Source organism: Lissotriton helveticus, chromosome 3_1 (assembly GCF_964261635.1).
Source record: "Lissotriton helveticus chromosome 3_1, aLisHel1.1, whole genome shotgun sequence".
Classification (NCBI taxonomy): domain Eukaryota; kingdom Metazoa; phylum Chordata; class Amphibia; order Caudata; family Salamandridae; genus Lissotriton; species Lissotriton helveticus.
In genome coordinates this window covers 1,858,209,833-1,858,227,854 of record NC_136061.1, presented here as the reverse complement: position 1 = coordinate 1,858,227,854, position 18,022 = coordinate 1,858,209,833, and the positions used below count along the sequence as shown (strand labels likewise).

General features: G+C 43.5%; 1 protein-coding gene across 2 annotated transcripts in view; it reads left to right on the top strand.

The window, feature by feature from the left end:
- The window catches only part of TMEM80 (transmembrane protein 80), a 148,748-nt gene that overhangs the window by 62,119 nt on the left and 68,607 nt on the right, over positions 1–18,022 (top strand). The window contains exon 2 of one of the 2 annotated variants that reach the window (XM_078682813.1): positions 16,341–16,357. The exons of the other annotated variant lie outside the window; for it this stretch is intronic. Within the exon in view, the coding sequence (XP_078538939.1) occupies positions 16,341–16,357 (17 nt within the window). The remainder of the gene's footprint in view (positions 1–16,340; positions 16,358–18,022) is intronic. 2 annotated transcript variants of the gene reach the window in all.

Here is an 18,022-nt window from a genome sequence, read left to right as displayed (position 1 = left end):
CAAACCTGTTAGATTATTATGAATGTATATTTATCTGTTAAACAAATGTGAAAATATATTCGTTTCAGATTAATTTTTCACAAAATCCAAAATAATGACATAACATGAGAAAAGAAATAAATGTCGATAAATACAATGGAAATGTCAAAATAATAAATATCATATACCAGCAGCCCTAGTTATAATTTTGCAGTTCATATGACGAGGTACTGTATGGCTGATATGAGCTGACTGGATGCAATCTCAGCTTCCTAGTGGTTCACAGAGTCTGAACAGAAGGGTTTCTCTACTTTGATGTGCAGTTCCAGCCATCTTGTGGTGCAAGGCTTACTACCATCCACTAAACATTGACAATTAGCAGCCACCCGCCCAACATTAGCCTTGATATTAATATGATGTATATCAAATATAATGAAATACAGAAGCCCCACTTAGTTTTTAACATTACTTTATTTGTTAAATCATCACATTTAGAAAATAGATTATTACTAGAATACTATGGGATTTCAGGAGGTTTTGACAGGATAGCTAATAAGCTTCCTGAAAACAAGCACAGTGTCGGACCGAGGTATAATACTGCTTCACAAAAGTGCTAAAAGTGAAGAAACTGATACAGTTTTCTGTCAGCTGGACCAAAGAGAGTGGTGCAGAATAATGAATCCTCAACATTATTTCACTAGTAAGAGATAAGCCAAATGAATTTGGATAAAAGTAGCACAGTGAATGTCGTCTACCGGATATCACGAGGGTTGACATGCAATTTTGTACCAAACTAACATAGGCATGCTAAGTGGACTTATTTACAGTGTGCTCAACAGGATACAGAACTTTCAAAGCAGAGGAGACAGTAGGCTATTTGTTGTAAAGAATTTTAGGTATGTCATCGTGGTTTCTTTCATGATTTAATGTTGGAATGTGGAGTGGATTAACGCTGCGGAGCTGATGGTGTAAGGACACGCTTCGTTATTCCGTATCAGTCGGTTATTTACTTCGACACTGGGATAAAACCTTTATTCTTTCATCACTTCCTGCCTCATCTCGTCTTTACACTATTGTGTTACTCAAATGAGTGCATTCTATGCCGAGAGATTGGTGGAATGTGGAGCAGTACAAAAATGATTATTAGGATACATCTCTTTTTGTATCTTTATTAGTTATATTCTCCATCGTCGCCTGCTCCCGGCGCCCCAGCCGCCGCACGGCCGCCAGAGAAGCCCGCACCCGGTTTCCCGCCGCCGCTGCCTGCAGACCCGCCCCCCCGCCAGCCGATTGGCTAAGACGCTCCCGCCTCCCAGCTGACCTGCCCTCACTGCTCCCTTCTTATGACGCCCCCTCAGCGACCGTGCAGCGGACGCGCGCAGCGGGAGCACCGACTGAGCGCCGAAGGTGCGCCAAAGGTAAGCCCGTCTGCGCCCGTCCGCGCCTGGACCGCGCCCAGCACCAGAATCCCTGGCCCCCGCAGACACCAGCCCACCCGCCGGACCTACGACGCCGCCACCCTCAACGCACTCAACACCGGCCGAGTCCCGGGATGCTACCGAGCCACCCCTAGACGCACCCACGGACCCTTCAGCTGCCACGCCTGCAAGTTCACCTGCATCCGGACCTGCCTCGCACCAGCACCCGTCAAGCCGAACACCAGCAGCGTCCACCTCAAGTGCATCCTGCTCAACACCCGCTCCGTCCACAGACACGCCATCGAACTCTGGAACCTCCTCGACACCACAGCTCCTGACGTTGCCTTCCTCACGGAAACCTGGATGAACGACTCCTCAGCGCCCGACATCGCCATCGCCATCCCAGAGGGATACAAGATCACCCGGAGAGATCGCGTCAACCAGACTGGAGGAGGCATCGCCATCATCCACAGGGACACCATCCACATCACGACCAACACCGACGACACCCTGACTACCGCCGAACACCTACACTTCCAGATCCGCACCGACCCGAAGACCACCCTCAGAGGCACCCTGATCTACCGACCCCCGGGACCACGCACACAATTCAGCGAGGACATCGCCGACTTCGTCAGCCCGCATGCCCTCCCCTCCGCTGACTACATCCTCCTGGGGGACATCAACTTCCACCTGGAGAACAACAACGACCGCAACACCATCACCCTGCTCGACAACCTCGCCAACCTCGGACTCAAGCAGCTGGTGTCCACCCCCACCCACCTCGCCGGACACACGCTCGACGCCATCTTCTCATCCAGCGAAGACATCGCCTTCAGCCACGCCACTGGACTCCACTGGACAGACCACAGCTGCGTCCACTTCACCTTCAGAAGAACGACGATCCACCACCACCAGCAACAGGTTGCTCGAAGAAGCTGGAACAAGATCACAGCCGACCAGCTCGCCGCTTCCCTGAGCCAGCACCCTCCCGCCAGCTCAGCGAACCCAAGCCAGGCCGCCGACAACCTCACGAAGTGGATCAGCAACTGCGCGGACGAACTCGCCCCACTGAGGACCCCGCCCAGCAGACCCGGCAGCAAGAAGGCCCCATGGTTCACCGACGAACTCAAGAGCTCCATGAAGAACTGCCGAGCCCTCGAGAAAGCCTGGAGAAGGGAACCAACACCGGACAACATGACCACCCTCAAGCTTGCCACCCGGAAGCACCACCAACTAATCCGCGCCACCAAGAAAACTGCATTCAAGGACCGGCTGGACAACAACGCGCACAACTGCAAGGAACTCTTCAACATCGTGAAAGAGCTCTCCAACCCCAACGCCGGAAACAACGACATCACCCCATCGCAAGACCTCTGCAACTCCCTCGCCTCCTACTTCCACAACAAGATCGCGGACATACACAACAGCTTCAGCACTCAACCGACGCACGCCACGAACGAACCACCGCCCCCCACCACCACCCTCCGCGCCTGGACCCCGATCAGCACCGAAGACACCGTCCGCATGATGAACTCCATCCACTCCGGATCTCCGACCGACCCCTGCCCTCACCACGTCTTCAACAAGGCCGACGATGTCATCGCACCCCACCTACGGGACATCATCAACACCTCCTTCAACAACGCCACATTCCCGGAGAGCTGGAAGCACGCCGAACTCAGCGCCCTACTAAAGAAACCTACAGCGGACCCCACCGAACTCAAGAATTACCGCCCCATCTCGCTCCTCCCGTTTCCAGCCAAAGTCATTGAGAAGACCGTCAACAAACAGCTGGCCGCCTTCCTCGAGACGAATGGATCCCTCGACCCCTCACAGTCTGGCTTCCGAGCCAACCACAGCACCGAGACCGCCCTCATCGCTGCCACCGATGACATCCGAGCCCTGATGGACAACGGAGAAACAGCGGCCCTCATCCTCCTAGACCTCTCCGCGGCATTCGACACTGTCTGCCACCGCACCCTAGTGCAGCGCCTCAGCAACGTCGGAATCCAGGAGAAGGCACTGGAATGGATCATCTCCTTCCTAGACGGAAGAACACAGAGAGTCCGTCTACCACCGTACAAGTCAGAGGCCACCGAAGTAATCTGCGGCGTCCCTCAAGGATCCTCGCTGAGCCCCACCCTCTTCAACGTCTACATGAGCCCCCTCGCGGCCATCGCACGCCAACACAACCTCAACATCATCTCCTACGCTGACGACACCCAGCTGATCCTCTCCCTGACCAACGACCCCGCCGCCGCCAGAGCCAACCTTCACGAAGGGATGAAAGACGTAGCCGAGTGGATGACGACCAGCCGCCTGAAACTGAACTCAGACAAGACGGAAGTCCTCATCCTGGGCTCCTCGCCCTCCGCCTGGGACGACTCCTGGTGGCCCCCCGCCCTGGGCACCGCACCCAAACCGACAGACCACGCACGCAACCTGGGCTTCATACTGGACTCCTCCCTCTCCATGACCAGACAAGTCAATGCCGTCTCCTCGTCATGCTTCAACATCCTGCGCATGCTACGGAAGATCCTCCGGTGGATCCCCACCGAGACCAGGAAGATGGTCACCCAGGCCCTCGTCACCAGCCGACTGGACTACGGCAACGCCCTCTACGCCGGAACCACCGTCAAGCTCCAGAAGAGACTCCAGCGGATCCAGAACACCTCAGCCAGACTCATCCTCGACATCCCACGACACAGCCACATCTCCGGACATCTGAGAGACCTGCATTGGCTCCCCGTCAACAAAAGAATCACCTTCCGTCTCCTCACCCACGCACACAAAGCCCTACACGATCAAGGCCCGAGCTACCTCTACAACCGCATCAACTTCTACGCTCCCAAACGCCATCTCCGATCAGCCAGACACGCCCTCGCCGCCGTCCCCCGCATCCGAAGAACGACAACAGGAGGAAGGTCCTTCTCCTACCTGGCCGCCAAGACCTGGAACTCCCTCCCGACCGACCTGCGCCTGACCCAAGACCACCTCTCCTTCAGGAAGAAGCTCAAGACCTGGCTGTTCGAGCAGTAGCAGCACCCCCCCACCCCCCAAGCGCCTTGAGACCCTCCGGGTAAGTAGTGCGCTCTATAAATGTCTTTGATTGATTGATTGATTGATTGCAGTAGGACTGAGAGAATGCTTATTTGCATTTAACACAGATAGATGCAAATGAGCTGCTATCCGCCCAGCATAAGTGTCATAAGTGAAAAGGGTTTAAAGAAAACACAACAGAGAGCCAGTGAAGTAACACATATGATTAATCATAGCAAAATGCAGCATTCAGCACTTGGGGCAGCCGCATTGTAAGGAGTAGCATAACATTGGGGGAGGCCGGCTCACATTTGAGGCCACCAAACATGAGCTGGGCTTTGGTGTTATATCTGTTGGTGACCCTTCAAGAAGTCTGTCTAGGTCTGTGGGACAATATTGGCACATATCCAGTAAATTAATCCTCTACAGGGTTTTGGAAAATATGCATTTCTGACTATCTCTCCCCTCATATATTTGGTATATGCAGTTCAGGTAATCAGAGCACCCCACACCGTAACTCAGTCAAGTCGTGAGCATGAATCACATCCCTTGGAAAGTACCGTAAGAATGAGAGAGTGTTCCTTAGTGACATAGCCACAAGTGAGTGCAAATAAAAAATATCACACAGGTACCTGCAATCAGTATTCTTTAGCTTGAAAACCCCCATACATGTGGGCAGGGCATAAGGCTTAATACAGTTTGGAGACTCAGTAATGCAGGAACATATTTTAATAATACTTTTAAGAAGCATATTCACTCTTATGTGATTTTCGCAAGTGCTTATCAAATAAACACGAACAATGCATTTCTGCCCTTAGGTACCCTTTCACAAATGGGAGATTTCACTGGAAAAATATTTCACTCTTACCTGTATATTCCTGTGTGATAAGGAGGAAGCTGAAGAATGGACTCTCTGCATTCTCAAGTCCATTTTACCATAGGCAATGGTGCCTAAAGTAAAGTAGTGTCTTTCCAGTGCCTGTCTTAAAGACACTCTGCCATTGCCAGCATCCTTCCTAGGACTCTCTAAAAAGAAAAGTGTGCTTTCAGTAAGATTAATGCAGCTTATTATCGGCCCACACAGCTTACTGTCATCCCACAATAGAACAAGGAATCACAAGGGGACAGACACTGGTGTGAAAAACAATGGGGGTTGAAATAATTTTTTATCCCAATGGACACAAGATACTCAAATTTGATGGCAAAGCCCGAGTCTCAATTAGATGTATCCCAACTTCTTCTTTATATTCAAAATACTTTTTAGACTGTTGTAAAACTGAGGCTGTGATTCAGTCGTGTGGTAATGCAGAATCCTCTGATCTCTTGGGAGAGTGCTAATTTTGGATTTCTACGTACTGGTGGAATATCCTTCACTATATTATCCTTATGTGGAGGAAATCCAATGTGTGGAGTCTTTTTCAGAAGATTTTGTTTTAACCACCCAACTTTAAATCAAACTCCAAGAATTTAATGGCAGACTACATATATATCACCTTCCATTATCATGCTCTCCAAACAAATGCAACCAAATAAATATTTATGGAAAATTATATATATTTTGGAAAGTCCAAAGTATCTGGAGATGAGCTGGGCTAAGGTTGACCTGAGAGAATAATGTGTTCATTCTGTGATTTGCCCTCTGTATATCGTATGATAACTAGGTTTTCAAACAGTACGGGGAGGCTGGCTGGATAGTGTTGGCAGTTTTATGGTGCTTAGGATGAAGTGAGAGGCAGAAAAAAAACCTTTTATTAGCAACGTATACATTTCGAGTGTATTGTATGTGTAGATGTATAGTTGGTGCAGAGTTTGTCGAAAAAAATCTCGACTCAAAACACAAGTATCTACATTTTGGGAAAAGAGGACAAAGGTAGGATGCTCAGGGATGTAAAAAAAAGGGAGCAGAGATGAGCATGTTCCAATGCATGTATGACTATAAATCAAAGAGCCGTGATAGACTTTGAGTTTTTCAAATAAAGACTAACAGACATTGGACAACCTAGAAGCTGTTAGGATTGTGGAAACATTTACAATAGTAAATAAAAAGTCTGGGGCAGGCAAAGGGGAGTAATCATAATGTAAAAGGAAACAACTGCAAGTTAATCAAAGTCCTTTTGTTGCACCTGGATATGATATATATGTATCAAAACAATACCCTTTCAGACTTTGAGTGCTGCGTAAATTATGCAAAAAAGAAGCAGAGGACTCTGGGTAGTTCCCACATTTAGATGGAGAACAGCTCCTATATAGAACACCCTACAGCACCAGCAACACTCTGAATTTGCTCACCTCAAATGTCAGAATTTTCTAGCAAAGTTCCTAGCACGACTGAAGGCTCTGCGCAGTGTGGAGTTGAATGCCTTTAGAGAGGTAGGACACAGGGCCTGGCCGCAAGCAGGCCCTGTGGACAAAGACTGGTGGACGCACGCAGGAAGTTGACTGCAGAGTCTGGCCGAGGCCAAGCCCTGCAGCCAACCCCCCCCCCCGCGCATGTCCGCAGGCGGTGCGCTGTCAGGGGTTGGATTTACGTTTGTTAATTAAATATTAATTTAATTTACACAAACCCTATAATTTTACTGAAAAAAACAAAAGTTATAGTAACGTTATAGTTAGGTGAAATGTTCAGTAAAAATGTAACGTTTTAAATCCTAAAAACCACTGAATTCCAGTTATAGTTATCTCTAGTAACTATAACTTATGACCTCCCGTAGGGGTAAAAATTACTATTCCCACTCCAGTGAGTGCAACAGTAGGGAAAGCGTTGGATAGCGTAGGGGTAAAAATTACTATTCCCACTCCAAAGAGTGCAACAGTAGGAAAAGCGTTGGATAGCGTAGGGGTAAAAATTACTATTCCCACTCCAGTGAGTGCAACAGTAGGGAAAGCGTTGGATAGCGTAGGGGTAAAAATTACTATTCCCACTCCAGTGGGTGCAACAGTAGGGAAAGCGTTGGATAGCGTAGAGGTAAAAATTACTATTCCCACTCCAGTGGGTGCAACAGTAGGGAAAGCGTTGGATAGCGTAGAGGTAAAAATTACTATTCCCACTCCAGTGGGTGCAACAGTAGGGAAAGCGTTGGATAGCATAGAGGTAAAAATTACTATTCCCACTCCAGTGGGTGCAACAGTAGGGAAAGCGTTGGATAGCGTAGGGGTAAAAATTACTATTCCCACTCCAGTGGGTGCAACAGTAGGGAAAGCGTTGGATAGCGTAAAGGTAAAAATTACTATTCCCACTCCAGTGGGTGCAACAGTAGGGAAAGCGTTGGATAGCGTAGGGGTTAAAATTACTATTCCTACTCCAGTGAGTGCAACAGTAGGGAAAGCATTGGATAGCGTAGAGGTATAAATTACTATTCCCACTCCAGTGGGTGCAACAGTAGGGAAAGCGTTGGATAGCGTAGGGGTAAAAATTACTATTCCCACTCCAGTGAGTGCAACAGTAGGGAAAGCGTTGGATAGCGTAGGGGTAAAAATTACTATTCCCACTCCAAAGAGTGCAACAGTAGGGAAAGCGTTGGATAGCGTAGGGGTAAAAATGACTATTCCCACTCCAAAGAGTGCAACAGTAGGGAAAGCGTTTGGATAGCGTAGGGGTTAAAATTACTATTCCCACTCCAAAGAGTGCAACAGTAGGGAAAGCATTGGATAGCGTAGGGGTAAAAATTACTAGTACAAAAATATCGACTACAAAATATCGTTTACAAAAATATAGTTAATTAAAATATCGACTTTATTAAAAACATTGTTAAATTAAATTAATATTAAAAATTAATTATTAAAATATACTTAAAAATACTTAAATTACCTTATAATATTTAAATAATTAATGAAAGTTATAAAAAAAATTACAATCATATTTGTTAAAACATATATATATAGTAACATAATATAATTAAATTATAATCAATATTATTACCATAGGATAGCGTAAGTGTAAAAATTACTATTCCCACTCCAGAGAGTGCAACAGTAGGGAAAGCGTTGGATAGCGTAGGGGTAAAAATTACTATTCCCACTCCAGTGAGTGCAACAGTAGGGAAAGCGTTGGATAGCGTAGGGGTAAAAATTACTATTCCCACTCCAAAGAGTGCAACAGTAGGGAAAGCGTTGGATAGCGTAGGGATAAAAATTACTATTCCCACTCCAGTGAGTGCAACAGTAGGGAAAGCGTTGGATAGCGTAGGGGTAAAAATTACTATTCCCACTCCAGTGGGTGCAACAGTAGGGAAAGCGTTGGATAGCGTAGAGGTAAAAATTACTATTCCCACTCCAGTGGGTGCAACAGTAGGGAAAGCGTTGGATAGCGTAGAGGTAAAAATTACTATTCCCACTCCAGTGGGTGCAACAGTAGGGAAAGCGTTGGATAGCATAGAGGTAAAAATTACTATTCCCACTCCAGTGGGTGCAACAGTAGGGAAAGCGTTGGATAGCGTGAAGGTAAAAATTACTATTCCCACTCCAGTGGGTGCAACAGTAGGGAAAGCGTTGGATAGCGTAGGGGTTAAAATTACTATTCCCACTCCAGTGAGTGCAACAGTAGGGAAAGCATTGGATAGCGTAGAGGTAAAAATTACTATTCCCACTCCAGTGAGTGCAACAGTAGGGAAAGCGTTGGATAGCATAGAGGTAAAAATTACTATTCCCACTCCAGTGGGTGCAACAGTAGGGAAAGCGTTGGATAGCGTGAAGGTAAAAATTACTATTCCCACTCCAAAGAGTGCTACAGTAGGGAAAGCGTTGGATAGCGTAGGGGTAAAAATTACTATTCCCACTCCAGAGTGTGCAACAGTAGGGAAATTAAATACTTCATATATTATTTTAAAAAATATACTTTAATATCTATAACAAATTATTTTAAAGTAATTACCAATTTATTTTAATATAACAATTAATCAATTATAATTACAAATTAAAATTAATTATTATTATTTGTTACCTATTAATCCAAATTAATTACAAATTAAAATGTATTTAATTATTAATTAAAACTTATTCATCTATTATTTCAAATTAAATACAATTAAATTAATTGAAATATTTAATTAATTATAAATAAATTACTTCCCACCCTATTCCCCTATAAACGCAGAACCCGCTACTGAAAATAAATATTTAAAATTAACATAATTAGCAATTAATCAATTAAATAAAATTAATTGCCAATTAAAATTTAATTAATTACCCATAAAATTGTAATTAACAATTAATTCTAAAAAAAATACCAATACATTTTTTAACATATTTAATTAATTTTAATTTAATTAAATTACTTCCCACCCAATTCCCCTATAAACCCACAACCCGCTACGGAAAATAAATTAGTAAAATTAACATAATTAGCAATTATTCAATTAATTAAAATTAATTGCCAATTAAAATTTAATTAATTACCCATAAAATTGTAATTAACAATTAATTCTAAAAAAAATACCAATACATTTTTTAACATATTTAATTAATTTTAATTTAATTAAATTACTTCCCACCCAATTCCCCTATAAACCCACAACCCGCTACGGAAAATAAATTAGTAAAATTAACATAATTAGCAATTATTCAATTAATTAAAATTAATTGCCAATTAAAATTTAATTATTTACCAAATATAAATTAATTAACAATTAATTAAAAAATAATACCAATAAATACATTTACATATTTAATTAAATATAATTAAATTACTTCCCACCCTATTCCCCTATAAACCCACAACCCGCTACAGAATTTAACTACGCAAAAAATAAAAAATAAATTTCATTATTTAAAATTAATTATAACATAAATACACAATTTTCACACATATAATAACATAAAAAACATTATAAAAAATTAGATACTATTAATAATTACCTATATTATATACTTCGATATTTTAACTGTCTATATTTTTAAGATTCGATATTACATTACTTACCTTAAAAACGATATTTTTGATGTCTATATTCTGTCCAGTCGATATTTTGTCCAGTCTATATTATATACTCGATATTATGTCCAGTCGATATTTTGGAGTCGATATTATGTCTGTTTACCGACTCCACTATATAAGACATCATGCCACAACACTATATAACACTTTACTACACTTTGCAATAAGCTACTACACTCTACTGTACCTCACTCTATTCCAATCTACAATACTCCACTTTTACAATAGACTTTACAACATTCTCCTTCACTGGCCTGTACAACACTCCACATAACAACTCTCCACTTGCAACACTATTGCAAGTAGATTGTAGTGGTATTGAGTGAATTTTAGTGGAGAAGAGTGTCATATAGTTTAGTGTTGTCAAGTGTAGTGTCATGCAGTATAGTGGCAGAGAGTCTCGTACAGTGTAGTGTCGTAGAGTGGAGTATCATTATTTAGGAGAACACAGTGCACAGTATTATAGTTAGTGTTGTCTGGTTAGCGAGTTGAAAAGAGTGTGTAACAAGGTCTGTAAAGAGGCTGTGTGATACGTGGTGCTTGCTGTTCTGGAGTGCGAGTTGTTTATGTTGCTGCTAAATGCCCGATTGCACTTTGTAAATATTTTTAAAAAACACTTTTAATATTGTTCTTAAAAATCAACTGTTAATAGTCTCTACTGCCTTCTGTTCCTCACCCCGTGGTGTCGGTAGGTTAGAGTGGGCCCGCTGTGCTATGGGATCAGCTCTTTAGCTTTTTCCTATTTTGGACATAAAAAGTCACGCTGGCGAGACCGCGCAGCGTTTGATACGTGGTGCTTGCTGTTCGCGAGTGCGATTTGTTTATGTTGCTGCTAAATGCTCAATTGCCCTTTGTAACTATTTAAAAAAATCTATTTTAATATTGTTCTTAAAATCAACTGTTAATATTCTTTACTGCCATCTGTTCCTGACCCTTCGGTGTCCATATGTTAGAGCGGGCCCACTGTGCTTTGGGGTCAGCTTTCTAGTTTTTTTCTATTTTTGGCCATAAAAAGTCATGCTGGCGTGACCGCGCTGCCGGCGCGAGGCAAGCCCGTCTGTGCCCTTCCGGGCACCGGCTGCATACAGCGCCAGCCATGCTGCTGGTTTGGGAAGGAACAATGTGGCGAATATAGGCTACCGTATGAGTAAACAACTACGGGCTATCGGTAAGTTGGGAGGTGGGGCCGTTGAGTACAAACCGGCAGAGACTGCTGGATTGGAATCAAACTTTGCAAGAAGGGATACCCTAAGGTGTGACCTGCTTTATTTTTGATCACTGCCAAAGATTTATTTGGAGATCCAAATGTTGTTGGAAACACATGATCTGGATGCACTGTTCATGACAGAGACATGGACGCACCCTGGATCAGATTTGGAGTTGGGGTTGACCTGTCCACCGGGATACAAAGCTTTTCATAAGCCACAATTTAGTGGCAGAGGATGCGGGGTTGGGATTATTTTAAAAGAGAAATAGGATATCACCTCAATGGATATTGATGAGGTGGAAGGTATTGAACTTCTAGGTTTTGTGCTAAAAGACCACAAAGAACATGTGCTGACCAGCATAGTTTGTTACAGACCTCCTGGGGCAGCCAGTCCTCAACAGCAGGATTTAACTGATGTCTTCAGTAACATCGCACTCACCCACACTAGATTGCTTATTTTGGGGGATTTTAACCTACGGCCCAATGGGAGCCTGGACTCAGGTTATAAAAATTGACATAGGAGTGGAAAATATCCTGCCTGTGGGTTGGTCTGACCATTACTTGATTAAATTCCGGGTATATAATCCCAGGATGAACATCTTACCTACCAGTGCGGCAAAGAACTTTCAAGGTAGGGATGGGAGTGGACTTTTGAAAAAGACAACATTATCCCCTGTTATGTTATATTACATGGGTATTTGTATATCACACGTACACTGAGAGGTATTGCTGTATTGCTCACTAGCAGGTCTTTTGATGCTGACAAACAGGTGGAAGAGAACTATGTGGCATTTTGTGATCAGCTAAGCAAAAGGCTTGAGCAGATAGCCCCCCTAAAAAGGAAATTAACAATCTGGTAAACCTTCAGCTCCATGGTATAATGAAAAATTGAGAAATTTGAAAAAGGACTGTAAGCAGGTAGAACAGAAGTGGAGAAAGGCATATGCAGATGAGGATAAAACCATCCAGAAGGTGACAATAGCTAGCCAAATAAAAAAGAAATGTCCACTGCAATAGCAGAGTACTTTGCAGATATTATTCTGAAGGCACCTCATAGCACTAGTAGTATTTTCAAAATTGTGAACGATATTGGCAATCCAGACTGTACAAAAAATAAGGTTCTTCCTACACAAGATCTTAGTAAAATCATTGATGGGTTGAAAAGGATTTGCAAAGCCATCTTATACCATCTTTTACCGTGCTATACACACCACGTGACTGACACGCTACATGATCATGAAAGACCGACTATGACCTCAATTCATCCTTGTGTCAAACAAGCAAATGCAGATCTTGTATTTAAACTTCAGTAATGGTTAAAAAGCTGAAATTAACCTGTATAGGATCTTAAAAACACATCTTAGCTGATAATAATAGTAATGCTAGTATCCACCAGCTGGGTTACTCTCATCCCTTTCTTTACATCTGCCATAAAACACTATGTGAGTTATTCGACTCAATATCAGCACAAATGCTGCTTGATGTAATATATATATAATTAAATGGAAAAAAAACAAAGGTTACAGGGACGATTTAGTTAGGCTGGCATTTGACTCGTACAAAACCAGAGAAATTCAGCAGTTATAGTTAGCTGAGCTAACTATAACTTACGGCCACGCAGTGCACTGCTTATGACCTCACATATTACATCATTCATGACATGGTCAGTGGCATCAATCATGACATCACTAATGACATCTCAAATGACATCACTCATGACATACCCACTCACTCATTTATACATCACTTACACACCCACTCACTCACCCATATAGACACTCCAACATCCACTTACCTTAGTATGTATGTTAAACTACAGTAACTTTTAGAAAACACTCACAATCAATGGATGATGTCATCAGTGATGTCATGATTGAGGTCACTGACCATGTCATAAGTAATATGTGAGGTCATAAGCAGTGCATGTTGGGGGCGTAAATTATAGTTAGCTCAGTTAACTATAACTGCTGACTTTCTCTGTTTTTTTTAAAAGTCAAATGTCAGCCTAACTTTAACGTCCTTGTAACCTTTGGATTATTCAGTGAACTTCTACGTTTTTTTAAATTCTATTTCCTAACTATGATGTCCTTTTAACCTTTTGGTTTTTCAGTGAATTTCTATGGTTTTTAACTAGTAATCACATTTGTAGAGTGGTGATAAAAGGGGGGTGTGGGGGCGGGTCCTCTGACCAGCTCTCACGAATCCCACTGTGTTATACTTAGTAGCAGGAGGGCTTTTTGGCCCCTAAGGGCGCTCTGCTTCCTAGAGGACTTCGTCCCCAAACTAGTAGTGCACCAGTAGGCATGTTTGCAGAGTGACAGAGAAAGGGCGCCTAGCCTCTGAAGACCGTTCAGCAATCCTGCTGTGTGGGATTTACTGGAGGTAACAGGAGGGCTTGTTGTACCCCAAGGACCCCAAGGACCCTCAGCATTCAAGGGGACTTCATTCCCCTACTAGTAGTGCACCAGAAGGCATGTTTGCAGAGCGGTGGAAAAAAGGGGCAGGGCCCACAACCACCTCTCAGCAGTCCACCTGTGTGGAACTTACTGGAGGTAATAGAAGGGTTTTTTGGCCCCCAAGGACTCTCAGGAAGCAAGGGGACTTCCTCCCCCAACCAGTAGTGCAATAGGAAGTGCATTTGCAGAGTGGTGGAGAAAGGGGGCGTGGCCTCCAAAGACTTCTTAGCAATCCCGCTGTCTGGGACTTACTGGAGGTAACAGAAGGGGTTCCTGGCCCCAAGAACCCTCAGCATTCAAGGGGACTTCATCCCCCAATGAGCAGTGCGTCAGGAAGCGTGCTTGTAGAGTTTTGGAGAAAGGGGGCAGGGCGACTTGCTGGTCCCACATTTTTGTTGTATTTTTTTACGGTTGGGGGGGCCACGTGGCCCCCCTTCCCTGGGCCAATTTCAACCCCGGACCCCATCCCCCATGGCCAGGCCTTTTTTTTAATGGGGAGGGGGGTCAGCGTGGCCAACCTCCCCAGGCTGATTTTAGCCCCGGGACCAGGCATTTTCCCCCACTTTTTTTCAAATTAAGGGAGGTGGGCTGAGCAGCCAGTGGCGTAGCAAGGTCAGGTGGTACCCAGTGCAGAAAATGTTTTAACTTCGTCTGACAATTAATTAACCTCAACAAGTATTGTTGAGGATAATTAATTGTCAAAGTTATTAAACCCCTTTTAAATAATATTATTTTGTCAACCCCGCACACACCACATCCCACTTCCTACGCCACTGTGAGCTGCACCCCTCCCGGGCCGATTTTGGCCTTGGTGACCCCCATCACCCGAAGCCTGTGCTTTTTCTATTTTTTTTTTTAAACAGGTGGGGTGGCATGGCCTTCTCAGGTTGAATTCGACCCGGGGGAACTAATCCCCGGGAGCAGCCATTGCCTATACACAAAGGGAGCTGCTAACATGCAGCTCCCTGTGTGTATAAGCAGTTGTGCTGCGCTTTGAGCAAGCAAGAGCAAAATGCCTTGGCGGCCGCAGTAAAGCTCCTGCCAAGCCATAGCAGGGGGCGATCCCCAGGGCCATCTATAGCTCCTGGAGGGGGCTACACCGCCCCCTTCCTTTCGGTTTAACAAGCCACCCCGTATAGAGTCTGGTAGGGGTGCCACGCACCCTCTCCCTCTTTTTAAAGCTATGCTTTGGGCAGGTGGTGGTGCACCATGAAGTCTGTGAGGCCCCCCATGCATTTTAATTTAGCCCTCTGAGGTAGCGGTCCCCAGGGCATGGGGGTCAGAGATCCCCTCCATTTCTCTATATGTAGCTCCTGGAAGGTGGTGGTCTCTCGGCCGGAGGCCTCCATGTGGGCCCCCACACATAATTTATTATCAATGCCCTTGGGAGGTGGTGGTCCTCGGGGTTTTAATAAATCCTAGAAGGGGTCCCCATGCACCTCCCTCCTTTATTTTGTACATGCCCCTGGGATTTGGCCCACCGGGGGGCTTCCTGAAAAAGATACGTGGTAGCCTATGCGTGTTTTTTTTCTTCCCAATTTTGCCACGGTTCCACCTGTGAATTTGCAGTAAAATTGAATTACAAAATGCCTTCAACCCCCGCAGGGTCTCTGTGGGACCTGCCCTCCATATTCTGCCCCCTTTTCTTTATTGTTTACATTTTTGGGGGGACTCGGCTTCAAGCTGAGTCCCAAGATGGCTGTCATGACTACCTGGTTGAAGTGTTGGTAGCCATTTAAATTTCAGTAGGATCCGCAAGTCCACTGCAAGGATCCGCGCCCCCAGATATCCATATTTTTTAACCTTAAATATCTCTTAAACTACCAAGTGGATTTACACCAAATTACAACAAACTCACTTTTTGGGCCAACATCTAGCTTTCTGCCAAATTTGGTGTAATTCTGTTCAGCGGTTCGGGCTGTAGTCGTGTTCAGAATCCAGATGGGAAAATTCATGGGAAAACATGTTTGGGACCCCTCCCCTGTGTCTGCACCAAAGTGTAAAATAGAAGTGCCTCTAAAAATATATTCGGATTATATGATACATTTTAAGGTGTGATTTACCATGTATGTAAACTTTGCTTGCTTAAATATTCAAGTGCAGGGTTGTACACTGTGCACAACTTGAGTTCCTTAAGCCACTCTCACCACTGACCATGGAAGAGCCCACATTTGTTGACTACATCCAAGATGTCTGCAGTTCTTTCCAATATTTACACGTTTACTATATGGCAGTCTGTTTTGTAAGATGTGTCTTACTGTGTTATATATTTTTAACTTTTTGCTTTTTCCCTTTCCTTCTGACAGGAAGAGCTTCTATGGTTGTATCCTTTTGGTTGGTTCATTTTTGCAGATGGGCTAACAGCGACTTTCCCAATGTTCAGTCAAATGTCTTATTGTGAACACATTTGTTTATTCTTAGTAATCTTCCTTAGTTAGTCTCTTTGACCTTGTTTTGTGAGATGTCTTTTACTCATAAACCCAATTGCGTCAAAAGGTAAACGGTGGGGTCAAACGGTGGGGTCGCTGTATCACTGTGATCTGTAGCTATCAAGGTACATTGCTACTGGAGTATAGCACCACTGCTTTTACTTGCTCAAGGTACCTTCACCCCATAAAAACATTCTTTTGGGTACCTTAGTCTATTTTATACACACCCCACCCTTTTTGCCCAGTTCCCTCTCATGCATTCACCTGACAGTGATTACAGATCAAAAGATCTCATATAAAGAGCTCCCAGGACCGTCAATCATTGCAAATCTTTTACAGCCACAGCCCCTTGCTGCAATGGTCATTTAGTGGTGTTGGTGAGGTACAGGTAGAACTTCAGTGCAGCATGAGAGGCTGCTCCATAGCAGCCAATGAGCTACTGATCAAATAATTGTTAAACAGTCATACATGTGCGTCACTCATCTGCCTTGCACCTTTTGAGCCGATGTTATTAAACATCAAAGTCTAATCTGAACTTAAACCTTCTTATCTGTATTTACCGAAGTTCTTATGCAACTGTGTTGCTTAACTAAGCAAGTCCAAGGACCCAAGCGCTGAAGTTGTGGATAAAATCATGTGCTTTCAAAATGTAACTTGCTTCATCCATAAGAGCGTAAGCATATTCCTACCCAGCTAAGACTTAAAATAAATTATTGACTTCCTTAACATTAGCATTTCTTGTGAAAGGTTCTGCTGCTCTTGCCTCCATAAGTATATTGAACCCACATGTTCTGCTGCTGCAAAACAAGTTTTTATTATTCATTCTACATGCTGTAAAATTGTGTCTTAACAATGTTATACTTAGGGTTCCCGGTTTTGTGGTATTTGCTTTTTTTATTTTTCGATCTGTATTTATCCATATTTATTGTTACCTGTATTTATCCATATTTATTTTGAGTTTTGTGAGTAAGTGAAGTTGAATAATTCAATATTTATGTAACCCATAAGTATGCATTCATGCTTAAACGCATGATTCTTTCTATTGATAGGAACACCCACAGATGATAAATCAATGCACTTAAATGACAATATAAACATTTTAGTATCAAGGTTGTACATATCTACTGCTGTTTAAGCCTCTTTCCTAAAGTTCTTTTTTTTTTTTTTTTTAAACCTCTTTCCCGCTTCTCCGCACAGGTATTAGCCTGGCAGTCATGACTGACAGCATTTAGAATCTCCCCAAAAAAATCCAATATCGATTTTTGTCCACATTTAAAAATAAATACAGTCAGGAAAATAACAGTTTTTCTGTTGTTATTTATCTGTAAAAATATGGAAAACCCGTTATAATTAAGATGCAATTTTGATCTGTGTGATAATAAAAAAAATCATGTTCCAATGTTATTGTTTTGACTGCATTTTGGTCATGTTTACCTAAATTGAAACGTCTTACACCAGTATCAATTTTCACAAAGAAATGCCTCATGGGCATGAGCCAGTAAATCTAATACTTAGTGAATTCCGTAGCATTAGAGATTTGTTTGTGTGAAAGGTTCTGC